The sequence below is a fragment of the Narcine bancroftii genome, chromosome 5 (assembly GCF_036971445.1).
Source record: "Narcine bancroftii isolate sNarBan1 chromosome 5, sNarBan1.hap1, whole genome shotgun sequence".
Taxonomy (NCBI): Eukaryota; Metazoa; Chordata; class Chondrichthyes; order Torpediniformes; family Narcinidae; genus Narcine; species Narcine bancroftii.
This window is the reverse complement of record NC_091473.1, coordinates 32423108-32441459: the sequence shown is the minus strand read 5'-3', so window position 1 is coordinate 32441459 and position 18352 is coordinate 32423108. Positions and strand designations below refer to the sequence as shown.

Sequence of the window (18352 nt, the reverse complement as noted above, 5' to 3'; positions counted from 1 at the left end):
ATTTATTGTTGTAAGGTGGCTTATTATATGAATGTTTGTATTATGATGCTGCCACGATTTCATAACGTGTTCATGACAATAAATTCTGATTCTGAACTTTCATGGTAACCTCCTCGAAAAACTCTGTAAGATTACAGTAATTAAACATGACCTACCATGCACAAAGCCACGTTGATGATCCACATCAGTCCCTGGCTATCCACATATTTATATACCTGATTCCTTTAGACACCTCCCAATAATTTACCCACTACTGAGCTCAGATTCACCAGCCTTTAATTTCCAGGGTTACTTTTGGAGACTTTTTTGAACAAAGGAACAACATGAGTTACCCTCCAAATCTCTGGCACCATACCCATGGCCAAGGACATTTTAAATATTTCTGACAGAGCCCTTCAATTTCTACACAAGACTCTCTCAAGGTCCTAGGGAGTATCTAGTCATGTCCTGGAGATTTATTCAACCTTATTTACTTTAAGATAGCAACCATCTCCATGACCTCACTGATTGTTTTCCTTACTTCTCATGACTCTGATCCAGTTTCCTGAGTAAACATTGATGAAAAAAAAACATTTAAGATCTCTCCCATCTCTTATGGCTTCAGATAAAGCATCAATTATATATAACCCCTCAAAAATCAAAGAGATTTAATTTAATTTAATGTCTTCTGATATTTAAGGGGCCAATTTTGGCCCTTACCATCTCTTGCTCTTAATAGACCTGTAGAAACCCTTAGGATTTTCCTTCACATTTTCTGCCAAAGCAACCTCATGACTTCTTTTTACCTTCATGATTTCCTTTTTTTATATTTTATTTTTAATTTTTTTTCAAAACTATACATAATAACTTTCAATATCACAATATATTAAACTTTTCTTACAAACATCAACAAAAAACAATCACTCCCTCCTTCCATACATACAAATTCACACATCTTCAGAGCTTACATATCTTTTAAATATATATAGATAACAACTGGGGAAACCACATTTAAATATATATATATATATATATATATATCTATGTAATAGTTGCATTTGTTGTGCCCACCTGATTTCCTTGTCAAGTTTTTTCTTGCATTTTTTAATACTCCACAAGTACCTCATTTCCTCCTTGTTGTCTCCTCCTGCCAATATACAGCTCTCTTCTTCTTAACCAGATCCCCAATATCCCTCAAAATCCAAGGTTTCCTACTCCTGTTAACTTTGCCTTTAATCCTGACAGAAACATACAAACTCTGTACTCTTAAAATTTGGCTTTTGAACACCTTCCATGTACTGAAAACATTTCTTGCCATAAAACAACTTGTCCCAATCCACACTTTCTAGATCCTTTCCCATTTCCTCAAAATTGACCTTTCTCCAGTTTAGAATCTCACCTGTGGACCAGACCTATCCATATGCATAATTAACCTGAAACTAATGACATTATGTTCACTGGACCCAAAATGTATTCCAATAGATATTTCTCTGTCACTTGTCTTGTACTGTTCCATGTTCTAGGAGATTCAGTATTGCACTCTCTCTTGTTGGTACATCTATATATTGACTGAGAAAGCTTTCCTGAACACATTTGACAAACTCCAAGCCATCTAGCCCTTTTACAGTACAGGGGTCCCAGGCAATATGTAGAAAGTTAAAAATCACTGACTATCTAAATTTTTTATCAGTTTTAATACCTAATTGGATTTTGTGTCCATTTAAATTGAGCAATTTGCTTACATTGATCATAATCCCCCCTCAACTAATGGCATAACTTAACTTTTGTCCCAATTAATTTTATAATCAGATATTTCTTCATAATCTTGTAATTTCTTATATAATGAATTTTCAGGATCTGTTATATAAATTAAAACATCATCAGCAAACATACTGATCTTAAATTCCTCCTTCTTAACTTTAACTCCTCTAACACTAACATCTTGTCTTATTGATTGTGCCAATGGTTCAATTGCCGAAACAAAAAATGCTGGAGACAAATAATGCTGGAGACAAAGGACAACCTTGCCTGGCAGATCTAGTTTGATAAAAATTTAGACAGTTTATACAAGTTGCAATATTTACCATTATTTAGTAAAATTAAGGAAGATTTAAATAGGTGGAATGATTTATCTATAACTTTAAGAGGTAGAGTGATTGTATTAAGATGAATATTTTCCAAGGATCCAATATCTTTTTCAATCTATTCCTTGCCAAATACTTCAATTTTTAAAAAAAATATCTTAATTAATTGTTAGAAATTTTTAATGGAAAGGGAAAATGACTCGTGGGGAGGGGAAGAGAGGTTGGGGGGGGGGTTATTCCATTATACACATATATTATTCTATATATTAACTTTATCAAACTTTGAGGTTTTAAAATTCTTAAATAATGTATTGTACAACCTTATGTTTCCTGAAGCTGACTGCTATCTCTCTATTCTTCCTCCAATTCTTGCTGACTATTGGGCAGTCTATAATACAACTGTCCCATTGGAACAGGTTGTGTATTCCCTGGAAGTTTCCACAAGGATCCAGAAACCTGAAGCCCTCCTTCCTGCACTATGTTTTCAGCCACGTGTTAAGCTACATTATCCTCCTATTTCTAACCTCACTAGCACGTGGCATGGGAAACAATCCTGAGATCACAACTCTGGAGGCCCTGTCCTTCAATCCAGCACTTAACTCCCTGAACTCATTTTTCTTGCAGGATCTCATCACCCTTCCTCTGCACATTATTGGTCCTTACATGGACCATGACATCTGGCTGCTCACCTTCCCTCCTGAGAATGCCATGAACTTGATCTGAGATAACTCAGACCCAGATGCCAGGAAGGCAACGTACCATCCGGGTTCTCAATCTTTTCCACAGAACCTCTCATCTGTCGCTCTAACTATGGACTCCCCATCACTACAGTTTGCCTCTTCTCCTCCCTTCCCTTCTTCACCACAAAAACAGAGTCCATGCCAGAGATATGACTGCTATGGCTTGTCTCTGGTAGGTCCCTCCCCCAACAGTTTTCAAAATGGTTTACTTATTATTGACGGGGAACAGGCACAGGGGTGCCCTACACTGACTGCCTGTTCCCTTTCCTTCACCTCCCTAACACCCAGCTACCTTCCTCCTACTGCTTAGATGTTATAGCATCCCTGTAACTCTTGTCTATCATCCCCTCTGCCTCCCGAATGATCCGGAGTTCATGTGCACACAAGTGATCTGGTTTAGATCAAGTTAATTTTAAAAGGACCAGAACTGTAGATGCTAGAACGTTGAGCAAAAATATTGACTACCATTTTTTTTTCTTGGATTGTGGCTGACCTGCAGATATTCCTTTGTTTAAATTAACTTTAACTTGGCTTGGATGGCATCTTTCATAAATCTGAGGCATCCAATGTTCCTTCCCTTCCTGACATGTCAGTCCACGGTCTCGTACACTTCCAGACTGAGGCTACCCACAAATTGGAGGAACAACACCTCATTTTCCATCTGGGCACCCTCCAACTGGATAGCATTTACATCGACTTCTCTGGTTTCTACTAATCCCACCCACTTCTTCTTCCCTCTGTTGCCATATCCCCAGCTCTGTTTTTTTTTCTCTCTCTCTCTTTCCTTTCCCCTCTAATTCCTTTTACAGAACCAAAATCAATTCTCTCCTTTCCTCTTATCATATTGAATTATCATATTTTGTTAGTCAGGACTCCTCTCCCTCCCATTAATCTGGCACCTTCCTGATCTTTGCCCGAAATGTCTGTAGCATATCTTCACCTCCTATGGAGACTTTGAGACCAGCTGAATTCCTCTAGCATTTCTGTATGTTTTTATATCCAAAGCTCCTACACATTTTGAAATTTTCAACATGGAGAAATTAATACATAAGCACAATGTCATGTTCCATACAATTTTAGTTAAAGGCTGAGCTCCAAAAGGACATACAAATTCCTCATAATTAAGTTACTACTGGAAGAGTTGGGGCCCCTGGTGTCCTGGGCTACATCTCCGAACTTTACTTGTTGTTGCTAGGCAGCGTTCTGGATTCCTGATAATGTACCTGAAATAAGCAAGCTGCACTGGGCTGTGTCAGGGGAAGGCAGTTTGCTGGTTCTATTTAAAAGAGTGTGGGTATTGGCACAGCTCCATCCTGGGTACTGTTGCAAGTGCATTCTCAACTGACTGGAAATATTTAAATTAAATTTTTTTAAATTTAGACATACAGCACGGTCATTTTGGCCCACAAGTCCATGCCGCCCAATTTACCCATTAATCTGCACCCCCGGTATATTTCAAAAGGTGGGAGGAAACCGGAGCCTCTGGAGAAAACCCACACATATACAGGGTGTACCTACAAGCTCCTTACAGACACCACGGGATTCGAACTCAGGTCCAGACACGATCAGTGGCATGGTAAAGGCGTTGCGCTAACCGCTACGCCAACCATGCTGGCCAAGTAAAAGCTTTCGTAGAATTAAGTGAATAGAAAAGCAAATAACCATCCAAAAAATAACTCTTTGGACAGCAGAACATTCAACTGGAGTTGAAGTTCAATCAGTGCAAATGTTGCACAAGGACACACAAGAATGTCCCCTTGCTGCAGTTGGATTCTTCTGTCTGAGAGTGGAATTTGCCATTTTCGATTACTTCAATAAAAATTCCACTGTTAAAGAAAACATGCACAGTTTTAAAGTTCCTGTGAGCTTGGAATGTAAACTTCTGTTAGACAGAAAGTCTAAAAGAAGTTAGAAGTTACAGCATCAGGTAAATTCAAAATTTGGTGCTGTGGCTTTCAAAATTGTGCCATTTCATCTTTATAACGATGCCTGCTGATGGCATCTAATGCAGAAAGCTCTTGCCCAGAATATAATTAAAACCTAATTTAGAAAATTCCACCTCACTTACCCTTGACTTCCTTTAATCTCATCAAATGCTTTACTTCAAATAACTGCTTCTTCAGTGAACCCAGATTAATACTTTGAAACCAAAATCTAAAGTATTGCTAGTTTTTATGTATTCCCAGTGCATCATGTAAGCTCATGTAAATACAAATCAACTCACTTGACTGAAAAGAATAAGGCCATTGGTTCTGTTTTCTTAGGCAAATCATGATCCAATACTCTGCGATCCAGCTGTAGCCAATTACTCTGACCTCTGCAGGGAAGAACATGTTAGAAGGTCATAAATGTTGGCGTATCATTATGCAATTCTTTTTGTTTCAAATACATAGTTAACATTTTTATTAATAATTCCTGCCTGATTGCAATGAAGCTGTTATATTCCCTCTGTTTACACAAATATACATGGCACACTTTTTATACGGGTACATAATCTTTTATCCAAAATTCTGAAAACTGAACATTTTTTCCATGGAGCCAAACACGACCTGATGTGACCCACCCCTGTCCAGTGGCATGTCTCAGGGCTTGTAATTTTTTGTTCTATCTTTATCTCACTTCATTTACCACCACCCCCCCAACGCTGCCACAAACTCCCCCCTTCTCCAGCACCGCCGCAACCCTCCACCCCCATCCAGAGACCCTTCAAGGCAGGGGTGTTTCCACGCAAAATAGCGGCTGTGGTAGCGGTGGCTAATGTGTCAAAATAAACAGCAATAAGGAGGTCACGCGAGACCTGGCCTTTTTGGCTGCCATGTTGTATTTGGCATTGTATAATTGAGAGCGAATGCAAGGATGTGGAAGGAGGACAAGTGTACCAAGTGTGGTGAGTGTTTCTTGAATGTCCAGGGTAGCGGTGCTCAGCTTTGGGGGGGGTGGGGGGGGAGGTTGTGTCCACCACTTCAAGTTACCATTACTATTCTATTGTCCGAAAAATTCCAAATTCCGAAATGTGTCTGGTCCCAAGGGATTCGGATAAAAGATTATCTTTATTAGTCTACTGTTTTGATGACATGAGTAACTGCATGACATTGTGAATCATTTGCTCCATCTATTGGCATGAACACTTAACACCTTTAAGTTCCTAGATGAACTCATTTTCAAGTTAACTTCCAAAGTAGAGAAAGCAGGACTTCAGAATTTAATGAATGGCAGCTAGAATTTAATTGGTAAATTTCTCACAAATGAAATAGACTCAGTAAGACAAATGAAATAGTTTGGTTTGATGGGTTTTACTATCAGAATGGACAAGGGATCAAGCAATATTAAAATGTTTTTAATTCATTTGATTGACATCATGATGTTGTTTTTATGATACAAGTTTATCTCAAGCAGTGTATGTTGATAACAATGTGTTAAAGTTTTTTTCTGTTTAAAAAGTAAGTAACCATGTTTGCAATGAAAATAAAATACAATTCCAGTTCAATAGCTTATGTGATATTCAATATATACATTTTGCAGCAGGGAATTAACTCTTTCTGTTACTATTTAAAAATAGCTTGGGAGTGATAGAGTGCTAGTGACACTCCTGACCACTAGCGGGAATCAGAGATGAGTTGGTTTCAGCTTTGGTTGGATTCAAGATCGATGTTTCCACACGGTGTGTGTGTGTGTGTGTGCGTACATGTACATGTGTGAGTGCATGTGTGCGTGTGTGTACTTGAACTAATAAAGTATAGTTCTTTAAAATAACCCGTTTATTTTATTTCAAGAAACATCACATGGTACCAGGAGTGTGCATGATATCAGGAGTGGAAGAAACACCAGGAGAATGCAGAGTGTGTATCAGTCCATATCAGCAAAGTGTGAAGATTCCTGATGTAAATTGGACTGGAAATGTCAACCACGAGTGGAGGCTGTTCAAACAAAGAACTCATGCTGTACCTGCAAGCCATTGGACTTGATAGCAAACATGAAGTACAGAAGATTGCACTGCTACTTACTGTGGCGGGACCTCAAGCACTAGAGGTTTTCAATGCATTTGTTTTTGCCAAGGCAGCTGACCAGGGGAAGTTTGACAAGATTATCGAGATGTTTGATGAACACTGTTCACCAAAGAAAAATGAAATGTTCTAGAGGTATGTGTTTTGCTCGCGCACGCAGCTGCAGGGAGAAAGCTTTGATATTTTTTAAAAACAAATTTGAAATTAAAAGCAAGAACACGTAATTTTGGATCATTGCAAGATTCAATGATCTGTGATCAAATTGTGTTCAGGATTATTGCTAAGAAAGTGAGCAAAAGGTTGATGTGAGAGATAGAGCTTACCTTAGCTGGAGTTGTAATGATATGCCACAGCAGTGAATTAGCCCTGCAGCATGTGAAAAAGTTTGGCGAGAATGCAAAAGCCAGTAAAAATGAAGGCATAGTCATAGCCATAGTGTGTACACACGCAAACAAAAAATAACAAAAAGATGAAGAGACATTCAAGTGCAAACGATGTGGCACTCAACATGCACCAAAACAATGCCCCTGCCTATAAGAAAAGTCTGTAATAAGTGCAAAGGGCAGAATCGCTATGCAAAGCAATGTTTTTACAAAGGGAAACAAACAGAGGTAAAAGTGTGCACACTGTACCCATTATAGAATAACCTTCCCTCAGTGATACACTTTTTCATTGGCATGTAGTGCAGGAAGATTATAAACCAACGGACACTGCCAAGCATGAACAGAGACAATTAGGGCAAGTGGATTGTGTCACTGCATACAAATGGCACAAATATTCTTTTCAAGCTGGACACAGGGGCAAAGATCAATTTGATCTGTGAGCATGACATCAGGGCAATGAAGTTGAAGCCATATATCCATGCAAATCTTGTACAGCTCAAAGCCTACAATGGACAGAGCATGAACTTAAAAAGTACATGTAACCTCAAGATGAAAGTCAAAGATAAAGAGCACCACCTTAGGTTCCTAGTAGTCCCAGATGGACTTAAATCACTGCTTGGAGGCAAAGCATGTGAAAAACCTAAGCTTTGTCATGAAGGTTTACCACACTAACAGCAACAATGTATTCTTCAATCATTGCGAGAAGAGATGCTGAAAAGGGTGCATGAGGGACACCTTGGAATGGAAAAATGCAAGAGGAGGGCTAGAATTGCTGTTTATTGGCCTGGGATAAATACTGACATTGACAGGATGGTTTCAAACTGTGAGACCCATTTGAAACATCACACAAAGCAGACAAAAGAACCCATGATCATAACCGACTTACCAGTAGAACCATGGCAGAAATCTGGGACTGATTTGTTCCACATGGATGGAGATTGTGCTGCTTCCTAACATGTCTGCTGCTTGTGTGATTGTGATAGTATGGGAATCCTATCACCTCTGTATATATTTGCATATAGTGATAATGAATGGCTGAGAGCCGTAGCCACACCTACTGGCCAGGTCATAAGGTGCTGCACCTAACCAGATCCAGGTCAGTCTGGACTGGTTGACCTCAATCTACTAAGCTCCAGTGTTTTGGTAATAAAATTGTAGCGCGTCAAATGACTCAAAGGCTTGCAGGCTCAAGACTTTTATTTCCAAAAGATGAGTATAGTACATCGAGGTCGATCAGTCCAGACTGACCTGGATCTGGTTAGGTGCAGCACCTTATGACCTGGCCAGTAGGTGTGGCTATAGCTCTCAGCCAATCATTAGCTATATATACATATATATATATAGAGGTGATAGGATCCTGCACCATCACAGCGATCAAATATATTAAATTGATCTTTGCAAGACATGGAGTTCCTCAAATTGTCTACAGTGACAATGGACCATGCTACAGTTGTAGAGAATTCCAGAACTTTGAAGAGTATGATTTTTGAATGTGACTTCATGTCCTCTGGATCCACAATCAAATGATAAAGCAGAGAAAGGAGTTCACATAGTTAAATAGTTGCTCAAGAAATCACTAGACAATAACAGAAACTTTTTCACATGCTGCAGGGCTAATTCACTGCTGTGAATTCACTGCTGTGGCATATCATTACAACTCAAGCTCTATTGAGTTATAGAGTTTCACTTGAACCTGCTGAGTTTCTGATGGGACTTAAACTATGCACCACACTTCCTTATTCTGTAGACCCAAACAAGAACAGGGATGTCAAAGATGTCAAAACAGAAACAAAAGCATCTGCAATGGAGACAAAAAGCAAACTATGACAAGTCAGCAAGAAGCTTAGGGCCACTGAGGATAGAGGACAGTCAAATACTGAAAAGGAATTGAAATAGCCTGCTGAAAATGCAAGACACTGCAGAAACAGATAAATGCAGAAGATCCAGCCTACACAGCAACAGAGGAAACACCACGAGTGCTAGACAATATTGGACTAGCAGAGATGACACAAGCACTTGTGTTAAGATCCACATGCTATCAAAACACTTGAGAGATTGAATCTCTAAAAGAAAAGGAACTGCACACTTAAAAAGTTTGTGCTACTGATGTTTGTGTTTATGTTGAACTATAAATTGAATTGAGTACTGTGTCATGTTGTTAGACTAAACATCTCATGGAAAGGGGATGTAGTGAGTGTGTTAGTCACAGCCCTAATCACTAGAGGGAGTCAGAGACAAGTTGGTTGCAGCTTGGATTGGATTCAAGATGGATGTCTCCACACAATCTGTGTGCAATTTATAGTTGTTTTAAAAGAACCCAAGATTCTTTACACGTAGACCCCAACTTATGATGGGTTCAGTTCCGGGACACACATCACAAATTGAAATAAGTACAATAAGTAGAGAAGCAGCACACCATTTTGAATGATGCATATTCATGGTTTACCTTGTTTAAATTGTAAAGCAGAATCATTATCCTATAATTGACTCATATTTGCTGATTATTTTAATGGTTCCAGATTTGTCAGAGAACTCACATCTATTAAGATTTTGAAGCAAAACAAAACTGTGAAGGGAAACAGTTTTTTCACCAGAGACACAATGAGCATCATTAATTTGTTCAGTTTTACAGGAAATGAGGGAATAACCTTCCATCTTTGAGTGCAAAACAGGATTCTCCCATATTCTTTTGCCAAGAACAATACTGGCAGGACAAAGGCAGCACTCAAGATTGAGGGAAATCCCATTAAATAAACATTCCACAGACTACAGTGAGGAGCTACTAATGGGAGCTGGTGATCTCTTTACAATGGGGGATGGTCTCTGGAGGCCCTTTATAGTGTGAAAATTAGCAATTTGTTAAAACGGGTTTCCTCTGTCTTTAAGATGCTCCACTTAACTACATAAAAGGTCCAAAGGTGGATTGGCAGGTCAAACGTGATCCAGGTTCCCTCCGCCAAGAGTGGTAGTGTCAGAGGTGGAGCGGTCACTCCACCTCCTACGTAAAAGGATTGCCACTGAAAGTGGCTCCAAACAGGAAGGTAAGATGATTGACGTCACACTGACACCCCTGTTGCATTGTCACAGAGCGGCCGGTGGAGCTGTCAGATTGCGCTCACTCACTTCACCCTGCTCCCTCACACTCATGCCGCCTGCTCCCTAATGCTGCCCAGCTCCTGTCGGGGCTCTCAGGCAGTGGGGCAATGGAGCTGTCAGGCATCAGGGTGGTGGGATTGGTGTGGGGCTGATAGGGCAAGAAGAAGGGGGAATGGAAGAGAGAGGGAGGGGGTGAGAAGGGAGGGAATTGGAGGAAGGGAGTGGGGTGATAGGGCTGTCAGGCAGTTGGGTGACAGGGCTTTCAGGATGGAGCAGGGTGGTGGGATCAGTGTGGGGCTGATGGAGCAAGAAGAAGGCAGAAAGGAAGAGAGAGGGAGGGGTGGGTAGAGAGGGGAATGGAGGAAGAAGGGAACGGGGATGTCAGGCAGCTGGGTGGCGGGGCTGTCACAGGATAGCCGCTACTGTGCTGCAAATCTTGCCCCCTTTTGCCTTGGGAAGCCAGTGCGCTGCTCTGGGCTACGTTAAAGGACTGTGCTGGCTGCCTTTTCAGTTCTCAGCGTAAACAGTAAATTCACCTTTTGTTTTTGAAACGTGAGCAGGCAATAATATGGCTTTTGTGAATAAAAACCCCTTTCTACTATCTCACAGATATGAGAAAGGCACACAATTTCATTGCATTGTCTATTATGGTTTGCATTTTTAATAAAACAGGGTTAAAGCTTTGAGAACATTATTAGAACTAAACTGCCTGGTGAAACCAATAACATATGCAAAAAAGGTTGAGTATCATTTGCCAAAATTGTCTTTGCAAAGAAGATATTATGATAGCATGAACAAATTTAACAATTTTATCAAAATTGTAACATCAAGCAATATTAGCATGGACTCCAGTGTGATTTATAATTTTAAGGATCCCCAATAATGAGACTCGCCATTTTTTAATGCCATTGCTGAAAATATCTTGAGGCAAATGTGAAACTTTTCGCTTTAAAGGACAAGATAGTGTGCAAAATAATGTTCTGCTCAGCTTCAGCTTAAGTACACACGTCTTCCTCTTAGTTTTCCTTTAAATTAATTCCAAGTTGTTTCCACATTGAAAGACTTTCAACTTTTCAACTTGTTGTGTGATATGACAGTGCAGGTTCCAGATTTTCCCACAGGATTGTGGTATTATTAACTTATAATACCTATCAATCTTTTGGTTTGGATTTGAACTTCCAGCTCAAGCCGATCAAAATCAATTAATTATCTCAAACATGGGAACAATTAAATTTGGAATGAACTCTCTATGAAAGATCCCTGGAGATTTCAAATACACAAATTTTGTCATCTTTTGTTCGCTATACATAAAGAGATGCCCCCACCAATAAGAGAAAGGTAAGCAAAAGAGAATCCCGACAGAGACATCATGTGTCTGTTGATTCACCTCCTGCTCTCCCATCACCTGTGCAACCGCACGGGCTCATGTCAGTTCCATTGGTGAGCTGAGCTCCTAACTTCGAACCTCTGATACAATTAAGAGGCTGTCGGTGCCCAAGGCCCTTCGGGACTACTTCTTTCCAGCAGCACCCTCGTGAATCTTGGTTCTAAAACCTGATTTTCTCACAAACCCGTCTCCAGCAGACCACAGCTTGGTATGAGCCCTTCGGCCTCTAGGCCCCTTGCAGGTCTGCTGCTATGCTCACTTTCCCTGCAGGGTCCTCTCCCAGGCTTCTCTTTCTCAGCATGGTTGCAGAAGGGGTGCGTTCCCCTTCTCTGGTACCCTGTGCCCATCCATTACTCCCCAGGAGCCCACAACCATCGCAGTCTGCTGCCAAGCGTGGGTGCCACCATTTTGGGCATTGACATCCGTGGGTTTGCCGATGTTAAAAAAAATACATCAGCGGCATTTTCTACAAATGGTTTAACAACTGGGCAGTAGGACCTCATGGGGGAGTGCTGTGTTTCCACTCCCATGAGTCCACAGCAGCGTGATTTAAATCATTCAAACTTATTACATCTTAAGTTATTAAATATTTAATCAATATTATTTAAGGAGTACCCTGAAAAATTTCCCATCAAATCATTCTGGTTCACAGTTCTTGAGAAAGTTAAATTCTGATGACTTCATATGGTTCCAATCCATTAAAAATAAGAAACTTCCCTTCCCAACATTTAGGAAGGTGTGGTCTGCAACACACTAATGGTCAAATCCACTAGGAGACTGCTGTACATTGCTGCTCTTTGTTTCTTTTATTCATTCGGATGTGGGTGTTGTCAGATGTGGGTACTGCCCAACCTTAATTGTATTTGAGAAAATAGTGGTGAGGCGTTTTCTTGATACATGTTGCAAAGGTATTCTCACAGTAGGATTTGGTAAATAGCTCCTGCAGTTAGACATTGTAACAACAAAGGAATAGTCATATTTTCCCAAACCTGCATGCAATTTGCAGTCAAACCTGAAAGTGGTAGCATTCTCACACAACTATTGTCCTAGTCCATCCAAATACCGGAGATTGTGTGCTCGAGTGATGTTGTTGAAGGAACTCTGGTAAGTGGGTGTTTGTGCATTTTGTGAAAGTGAATTAGAATCAGACATCAGAATTTAAGTCAAGTTTATTATCATCTGATTGCACAAGTACAATGAAACGAAGCAGCGTTCTCTGGTCCTCAGTACAAAGCATGTATTTGTCTTTGGCTTGGCTTCGCGGACGAAGATTTATGGAGGGGGTAAAAAGTCCACGTCAGCTGCAGGCTCGTTTGTGGCTGACAAGTCCGATGCGGGACAGGCAGACACGATTGCAGCGGTTGCAGGGGAAAATTGGTTGGTTGGGGTTGGGTATTGGGTTTTTCCTCCTTTGCCTTTTGTACATCCAGATCCATTTGCACCTCCCCACTCCCTAGCTTGTCTCCATTTAAATAATACTCAGCATTCCTATTATTGCCCCCAAAATGGATAACCTCACATTTGCACACATTGAACGTCATCTTCCATTCAGCAGCCCACTCCCCCAACCTGTCCAAGTCCCTCTGCATTTTCCTGACATCCTCCTCACACCCCACACCGCCACCCAGTTTAGTGTCATCTGCAAATATGCTCATGTTATTAATAATCCCCTCATTCAAATCATTTACATAAATTACAAACAACTGAGGTCCCAATAACGATCCCTGCGGCACTCCACTCGTCATATCCTGCCATCCTGAAAAAGACCCGCTTACTCCAACCCTTTGTTTCCTATTTCTTCACCCATTTCCTATCCATGTCAGCACCTTACCTCCAATACCATGCTCCCTGATCTTGCCACTAGTCTCCCGTGCGGTGCCTTATCGAAGGACTTCTGGAAGTCCAAATACACCACATCCACTGGCTCTCCCAAGTCCACCCTCTTTGTCACATCCTCGAAAAATTCCAGAAGGTTAGTCAAGCATGACTTAACCTTAAGGAATCCATGCCGACTAGCCCTTATACTATTATTTCTGCCTAAGTGTTCTGCTATTACTCCTTTTATGATAAATTCCAATATCTTCCCCACCACTGACGTCAGGCTGACCGGTCTATATATAGATGAACTATTTGTCCTGCATAGGTATAGTTTATCTGTATGTGCATTATATCCAGTTGTGCATCTGGATGTTTTATAATTAGGACTGGAGAAAGCTGTTTCATCAGGTTGTAGTTAAGGAATCAGATGATAATAAATGTGACATGCAGAGACACAACCAGACATGAACACAAATAGACAAATTCATATGTACAAATACATATTGTCTCCTAAATATGAGAGTCTCGGATGGTTAGTGTGAGGAGTTCCTTTGGTTGTTCAGCATTCTCACGGCCCGTGGGAAGAAGCTGGTGGTGTTGGCTCTGATACTCCTGCATCTCTTTCCCAACTGGAAGATACTGTGTGGGATGGAAGGGGGTCTTCAGACAACAATTTATTGCCATTAATGTATTGCAAATTTCATTGTTTTGCAGTAGCATTACAGGTGCAAAAATTGCTATTAATTACATTTTTAAAAAAAAATGAGTGCAAAAGAGGAGAAAAAGTGACATAGTGTCTGTGGTTCATTGTCCATTCTGAAATCTGACGGCAGAGGGGAAGAAGCAGTTTTTGTAACATCAAGTATTCGTCTTCAAGCTCCTGTACCTCCTTTAGACATCCAGACCACTTCAGCCCATAAGCCCATGCTGCCCAATTACACCTACAACCAGCATGTTTAAAATGGTGGGAAGAAACCGGAGCCCCTGGGGAAAACCCATGCAGACACAAAGAGAACATACCAACTCCTTATAGAAGCCCAGGATTCAAACTCTGGTCCCAATTGCTGGAGTTGTAATGGCATTGCATTAACCGCATCTTTCTTGATGGTAGCAGTGAGGAAGGGCATGGCCTGGATGGTGAGGTTACTTGATGATAGAGGCTGCTTTCTTGAGATACCATCTCTTATAGATATTCTTAATGGAATGAAGACTAATGCCCATGATGGTGCTGGCCAAGTTTACAAGTCTCTGTAGTCTTTCCCTGTCCATACCAGACAGTGATGCAACTAGTCAGAATGCTCTCCACAGTACATCTGTAGAAATTTGCAAGAGTCTTTGATGATATGCCAAATCTCCTCAAACCCCTCATGACGTATAAATGCTGGTGAGCCTTCTTCGTGATTGCATCAACATGAAACCACCAGAACAGGTCTTCAGAGATGATGATACCCAGGAATTTGAAGATCTTTACTTTTGATTATGTTAGTTGAGCTTTATGTTAGTTTGTAAACAGTAAAACCCTGTAACTTGAAATTTTAATTTTATTTTTGGTATGCATTTAATTTTATAAAGGACAATCAAGTCCAAGTATATAATGGGAAAATTTTATAAATTACATTATGTCAAGTTAATATCTAAAAGTTGCAAAGGCTAAAATAAGCCTATTCTTCTGAAGTATTATGTTTTAAAGTTTAAGTATAAACAATTTTATATCCATGAGGTATAATTTCAAGCAAGCAGTTCCTTGGATGTCAACAGTGGTGCAAAAATATTGTTGAATCGACTTTTTCAGCGACTGTTTTATGAAGTTCTTTGATGATAAAAGATTTCATGGTATCCGAAGGATATGAATAAGTTATAGAAATGCAAGTTCTTCGTTTTAAGCTGGTACATTGAATCTCTAAGAAGAATAATATGGGCCTGGACACTTAATTAACTCATTCTCTTTAAAAAAGGTCTATTACTAGCAATTGTACAAAGTATTAATGAGTTTGAAATTTCAAACAACTCACTCTACCTAAACAGATTTATGTTCAATGGTTATTTTGATTACCAGGTACCCACTGTGGGTCAGTTGTTGGCACGTTGGCTTTTGAGTCAGAACAGAATTTACTAGAACCCATAATGCTATGGAATATTCAATGGCCCTTTTGGACGAAACTTATAAAACAGTACTTGTTACTTAGCTGCAATATTAGGACCAAAACCTGGTTCAAGAGAAGAATTCCAAAGGAGGAATGAGAGATAAAGGTTCAGTGGTCAAGGGAGAGAATGACACACTTTTGGGACAACTAAATTCAAAATGATAAAATGCTTGAATTGAAGAGGAGGCTTCAAGGAGTGAGACTTTGGGTGGTGGGACAGGGACAGACTAGGATACAAAATCTTGGATTTTAAAATTGAACAATCACTCCAATGTAAGTCAATTTATGTCAATTTAGACAGAAGGATGGAATCATCTTCCCTGGATCTGAGTTTATGACTGAGACAGAAAATAGTGGGTTTTGATCTTCAGCTGGAAATTGGACAAATACTTTGACAACTTAAGGGCTGTGGTAATTCAGATGAAGCTGGGTGCACTTCATGTACATGTGAGTAGTTGAATGATGATGCATGCTGAGATGATAAAGGATTCATGAATATATCCATGGGAATATCAGAGGGAATGGTGGAAAAAAGTACTACACATTACTGATAATTTTCCAGTTCCTACTGTGTGGATGACTGCAGTGAGTTGATCTATAATGGTATGGCGGAGAGTGGTCAAGGTGAATGATGTGGTCAGGCATGTCCAAGGCTGAAGAAAAGGAGATGTACTGTAAACTCTCCTTTATCCAACATTTGTGCTTTTGCTATTCTCATGTAACTGGTAAAACTTATAGATAGTGCCTCTTGCTGATTGCCTTCCTCCCTTCTTTTCAAAGTTCAGAGTACATAGATGACAAAATACACCCAAAGATGCCAGAGTACATTCATAACCCTGAGGTTCTTTTTCCTGTGGGCCAGGCAGAATTTTGACTTGTCAGAAGTGCAAAAGAACTGAACTCAGGATGTGTATATAAAAAAAGAGAAATGTAAACAAAAAATGTGCAATACAGAAAATACATATTTGATTAAAAAATTAATAATGTGCATAGAAAGAATTCTTAGTACAGTATTCTCATGGAACTTTTAAAACTTTCAGATAGCACTTCTTGCTGACAGCCTCCTTCCCCTCTTCACAGCATGTCCCGCACTGTGATTCAAGTCCTGATCCCAGAAATACAGCACACCAATGCGATTGACCATCAATGCACCCTGGCTTTATATGGATACCTTTAGGAATCTGTCTGGATTTGCCACAGCACAGACGCCATTTGCAAGAATTTAACATCTTGTTGCCAGTAACACTGAACAATGAATTTCTTATTTTATAATCATTTTGTCATCCACATTACACATTCTATTCATGGAGCACCATTATCATTCATGTGCTCTTCTGGATCGATACGAACTTGAAGTGTTTGAAAACTTCTTCACAGGTCTCAACTCCTCAATGTCTAGTGGCAGAGGATCCTGGACTGTAGTCCCTCTCCACAGGGCCTTTGCACTGGCTGTACCAAGCTTCAGTGCATATCTCAGCACACACTCCGGCAGTCTGAAGTGTGCCATTCAGCAGCACTCCCTTACAGACACTGGAAGACCAGCAATTTCCAGTCAACCAAAGAACTTCTTTCACCATCTTTGAGCAGCAGTTGACATCTGTCTCTGGATCAGGCCAGAAATTGGAGATCTCTGTTACACAGCTGCTCGGGATGAACAGTAACAAGGACCCTTACATTCATCTCCAGACCCTCGGCAAATCTTCAGTCTGCAAAGAGGTAGGCAAATGTCTCCTCCCCTTCCCAGTTATCCCAAATTGGTGTGGTATTCCAGATCAGGATGTACACCTTCTAGTGCCTCCTTTCCCCATTTCAACTACAAAAAGCTGGTCATGCTTCTGTACCAAAGACCAGCTAACATTAGAATGACTCAAATTTAAGAGAATGTTGGATGTGTACATAGATGTGAGGGGGTTGGAGGGTTATGGGTGGAGAGTGGGAGGGGGGATCTAATGGAGTTGTTCAAGTGAACCGGCGCAGACTTGAAGGGCCGATATGGCCTGTTTCTGTGCAGTAAACTGTTATATGGTTATATGGTTAACACTGAGCACTTCTCTCCTGTAGACTTCAGCAACTGGAAATAAATGCAAAAGATTAAAGTAATTCTTCCTGGATAAGCTTAAACACAATGGCATGAACATTGATTTTTCTAATTTCAAATAACCCCACCTCTATTTGGATCCATAGTTTGCATCTCTTAACCCATTCCCATTTTTATTTTTCCCTCCAACTTTCCAGTGGCCTCTCTCTACACCTTTCTCTCCACCTCCACCACTTTCTGTCCAATATCCCATCAGGTCCTCCCCAATCTGTGACTCCCTCTTTTTTTTTTCCTTCCTTTTCCTGACCTGAAATGTTGACTGGTAATTTCTATCCCCTTGATGCCTGGCTCATTGAGTTCCTCTCATTGTTTGTTCCCGATTCCAGCACATATGCTTTCGGGTTCTCCATCACATGCCGATCAACCCCCCGTCCCAGCCTATTCTCCGCACACCTTGTCGCTCTTTGCTGAACATGCACTGATTCATTCACCCATATTATGTTCAGTGTGGCTTCAACCCCATGTGCCTGCTCATTGAATGCCATTTTGGAATAAAAGTTGACCACCTGATTTCACCCAAGCACCATAATTGCACCAACCTCTCTTACGCCAGGAAGAAAAAAGTAAGGTGATTAGGTTGATTAGCACACTGATTCAACAATAATGAACTGTGCAAATA

The 18352-nt window shown here is 40.4% G+C and overlaps 1 protein-coding gene across 3 annotated transcripts in view; it reads right to left on the bottom strand.

Moving 5' to 3' along the window:
- frmd4bb (FERM domain containing 4Bb) overlaps positions 1-18352 on the bottom strand; it is a 335203-nt gene that overhangs the window by 139724 nt on the left and 177127 nt on the right. For all 3 annotated transcript variants that reach the window (XM_069937083.1, XM_069937082.1, XM_069937081.1), the window contains one exon: positions 5028-5120. In XM_069937083.1, the coding sequence (XP_069793184.1) occupies positions 5028-5120 (93 nt within the window). The remainder of the gene's footprint in view (positions 1-5027; positions 5121-18352) is intronic.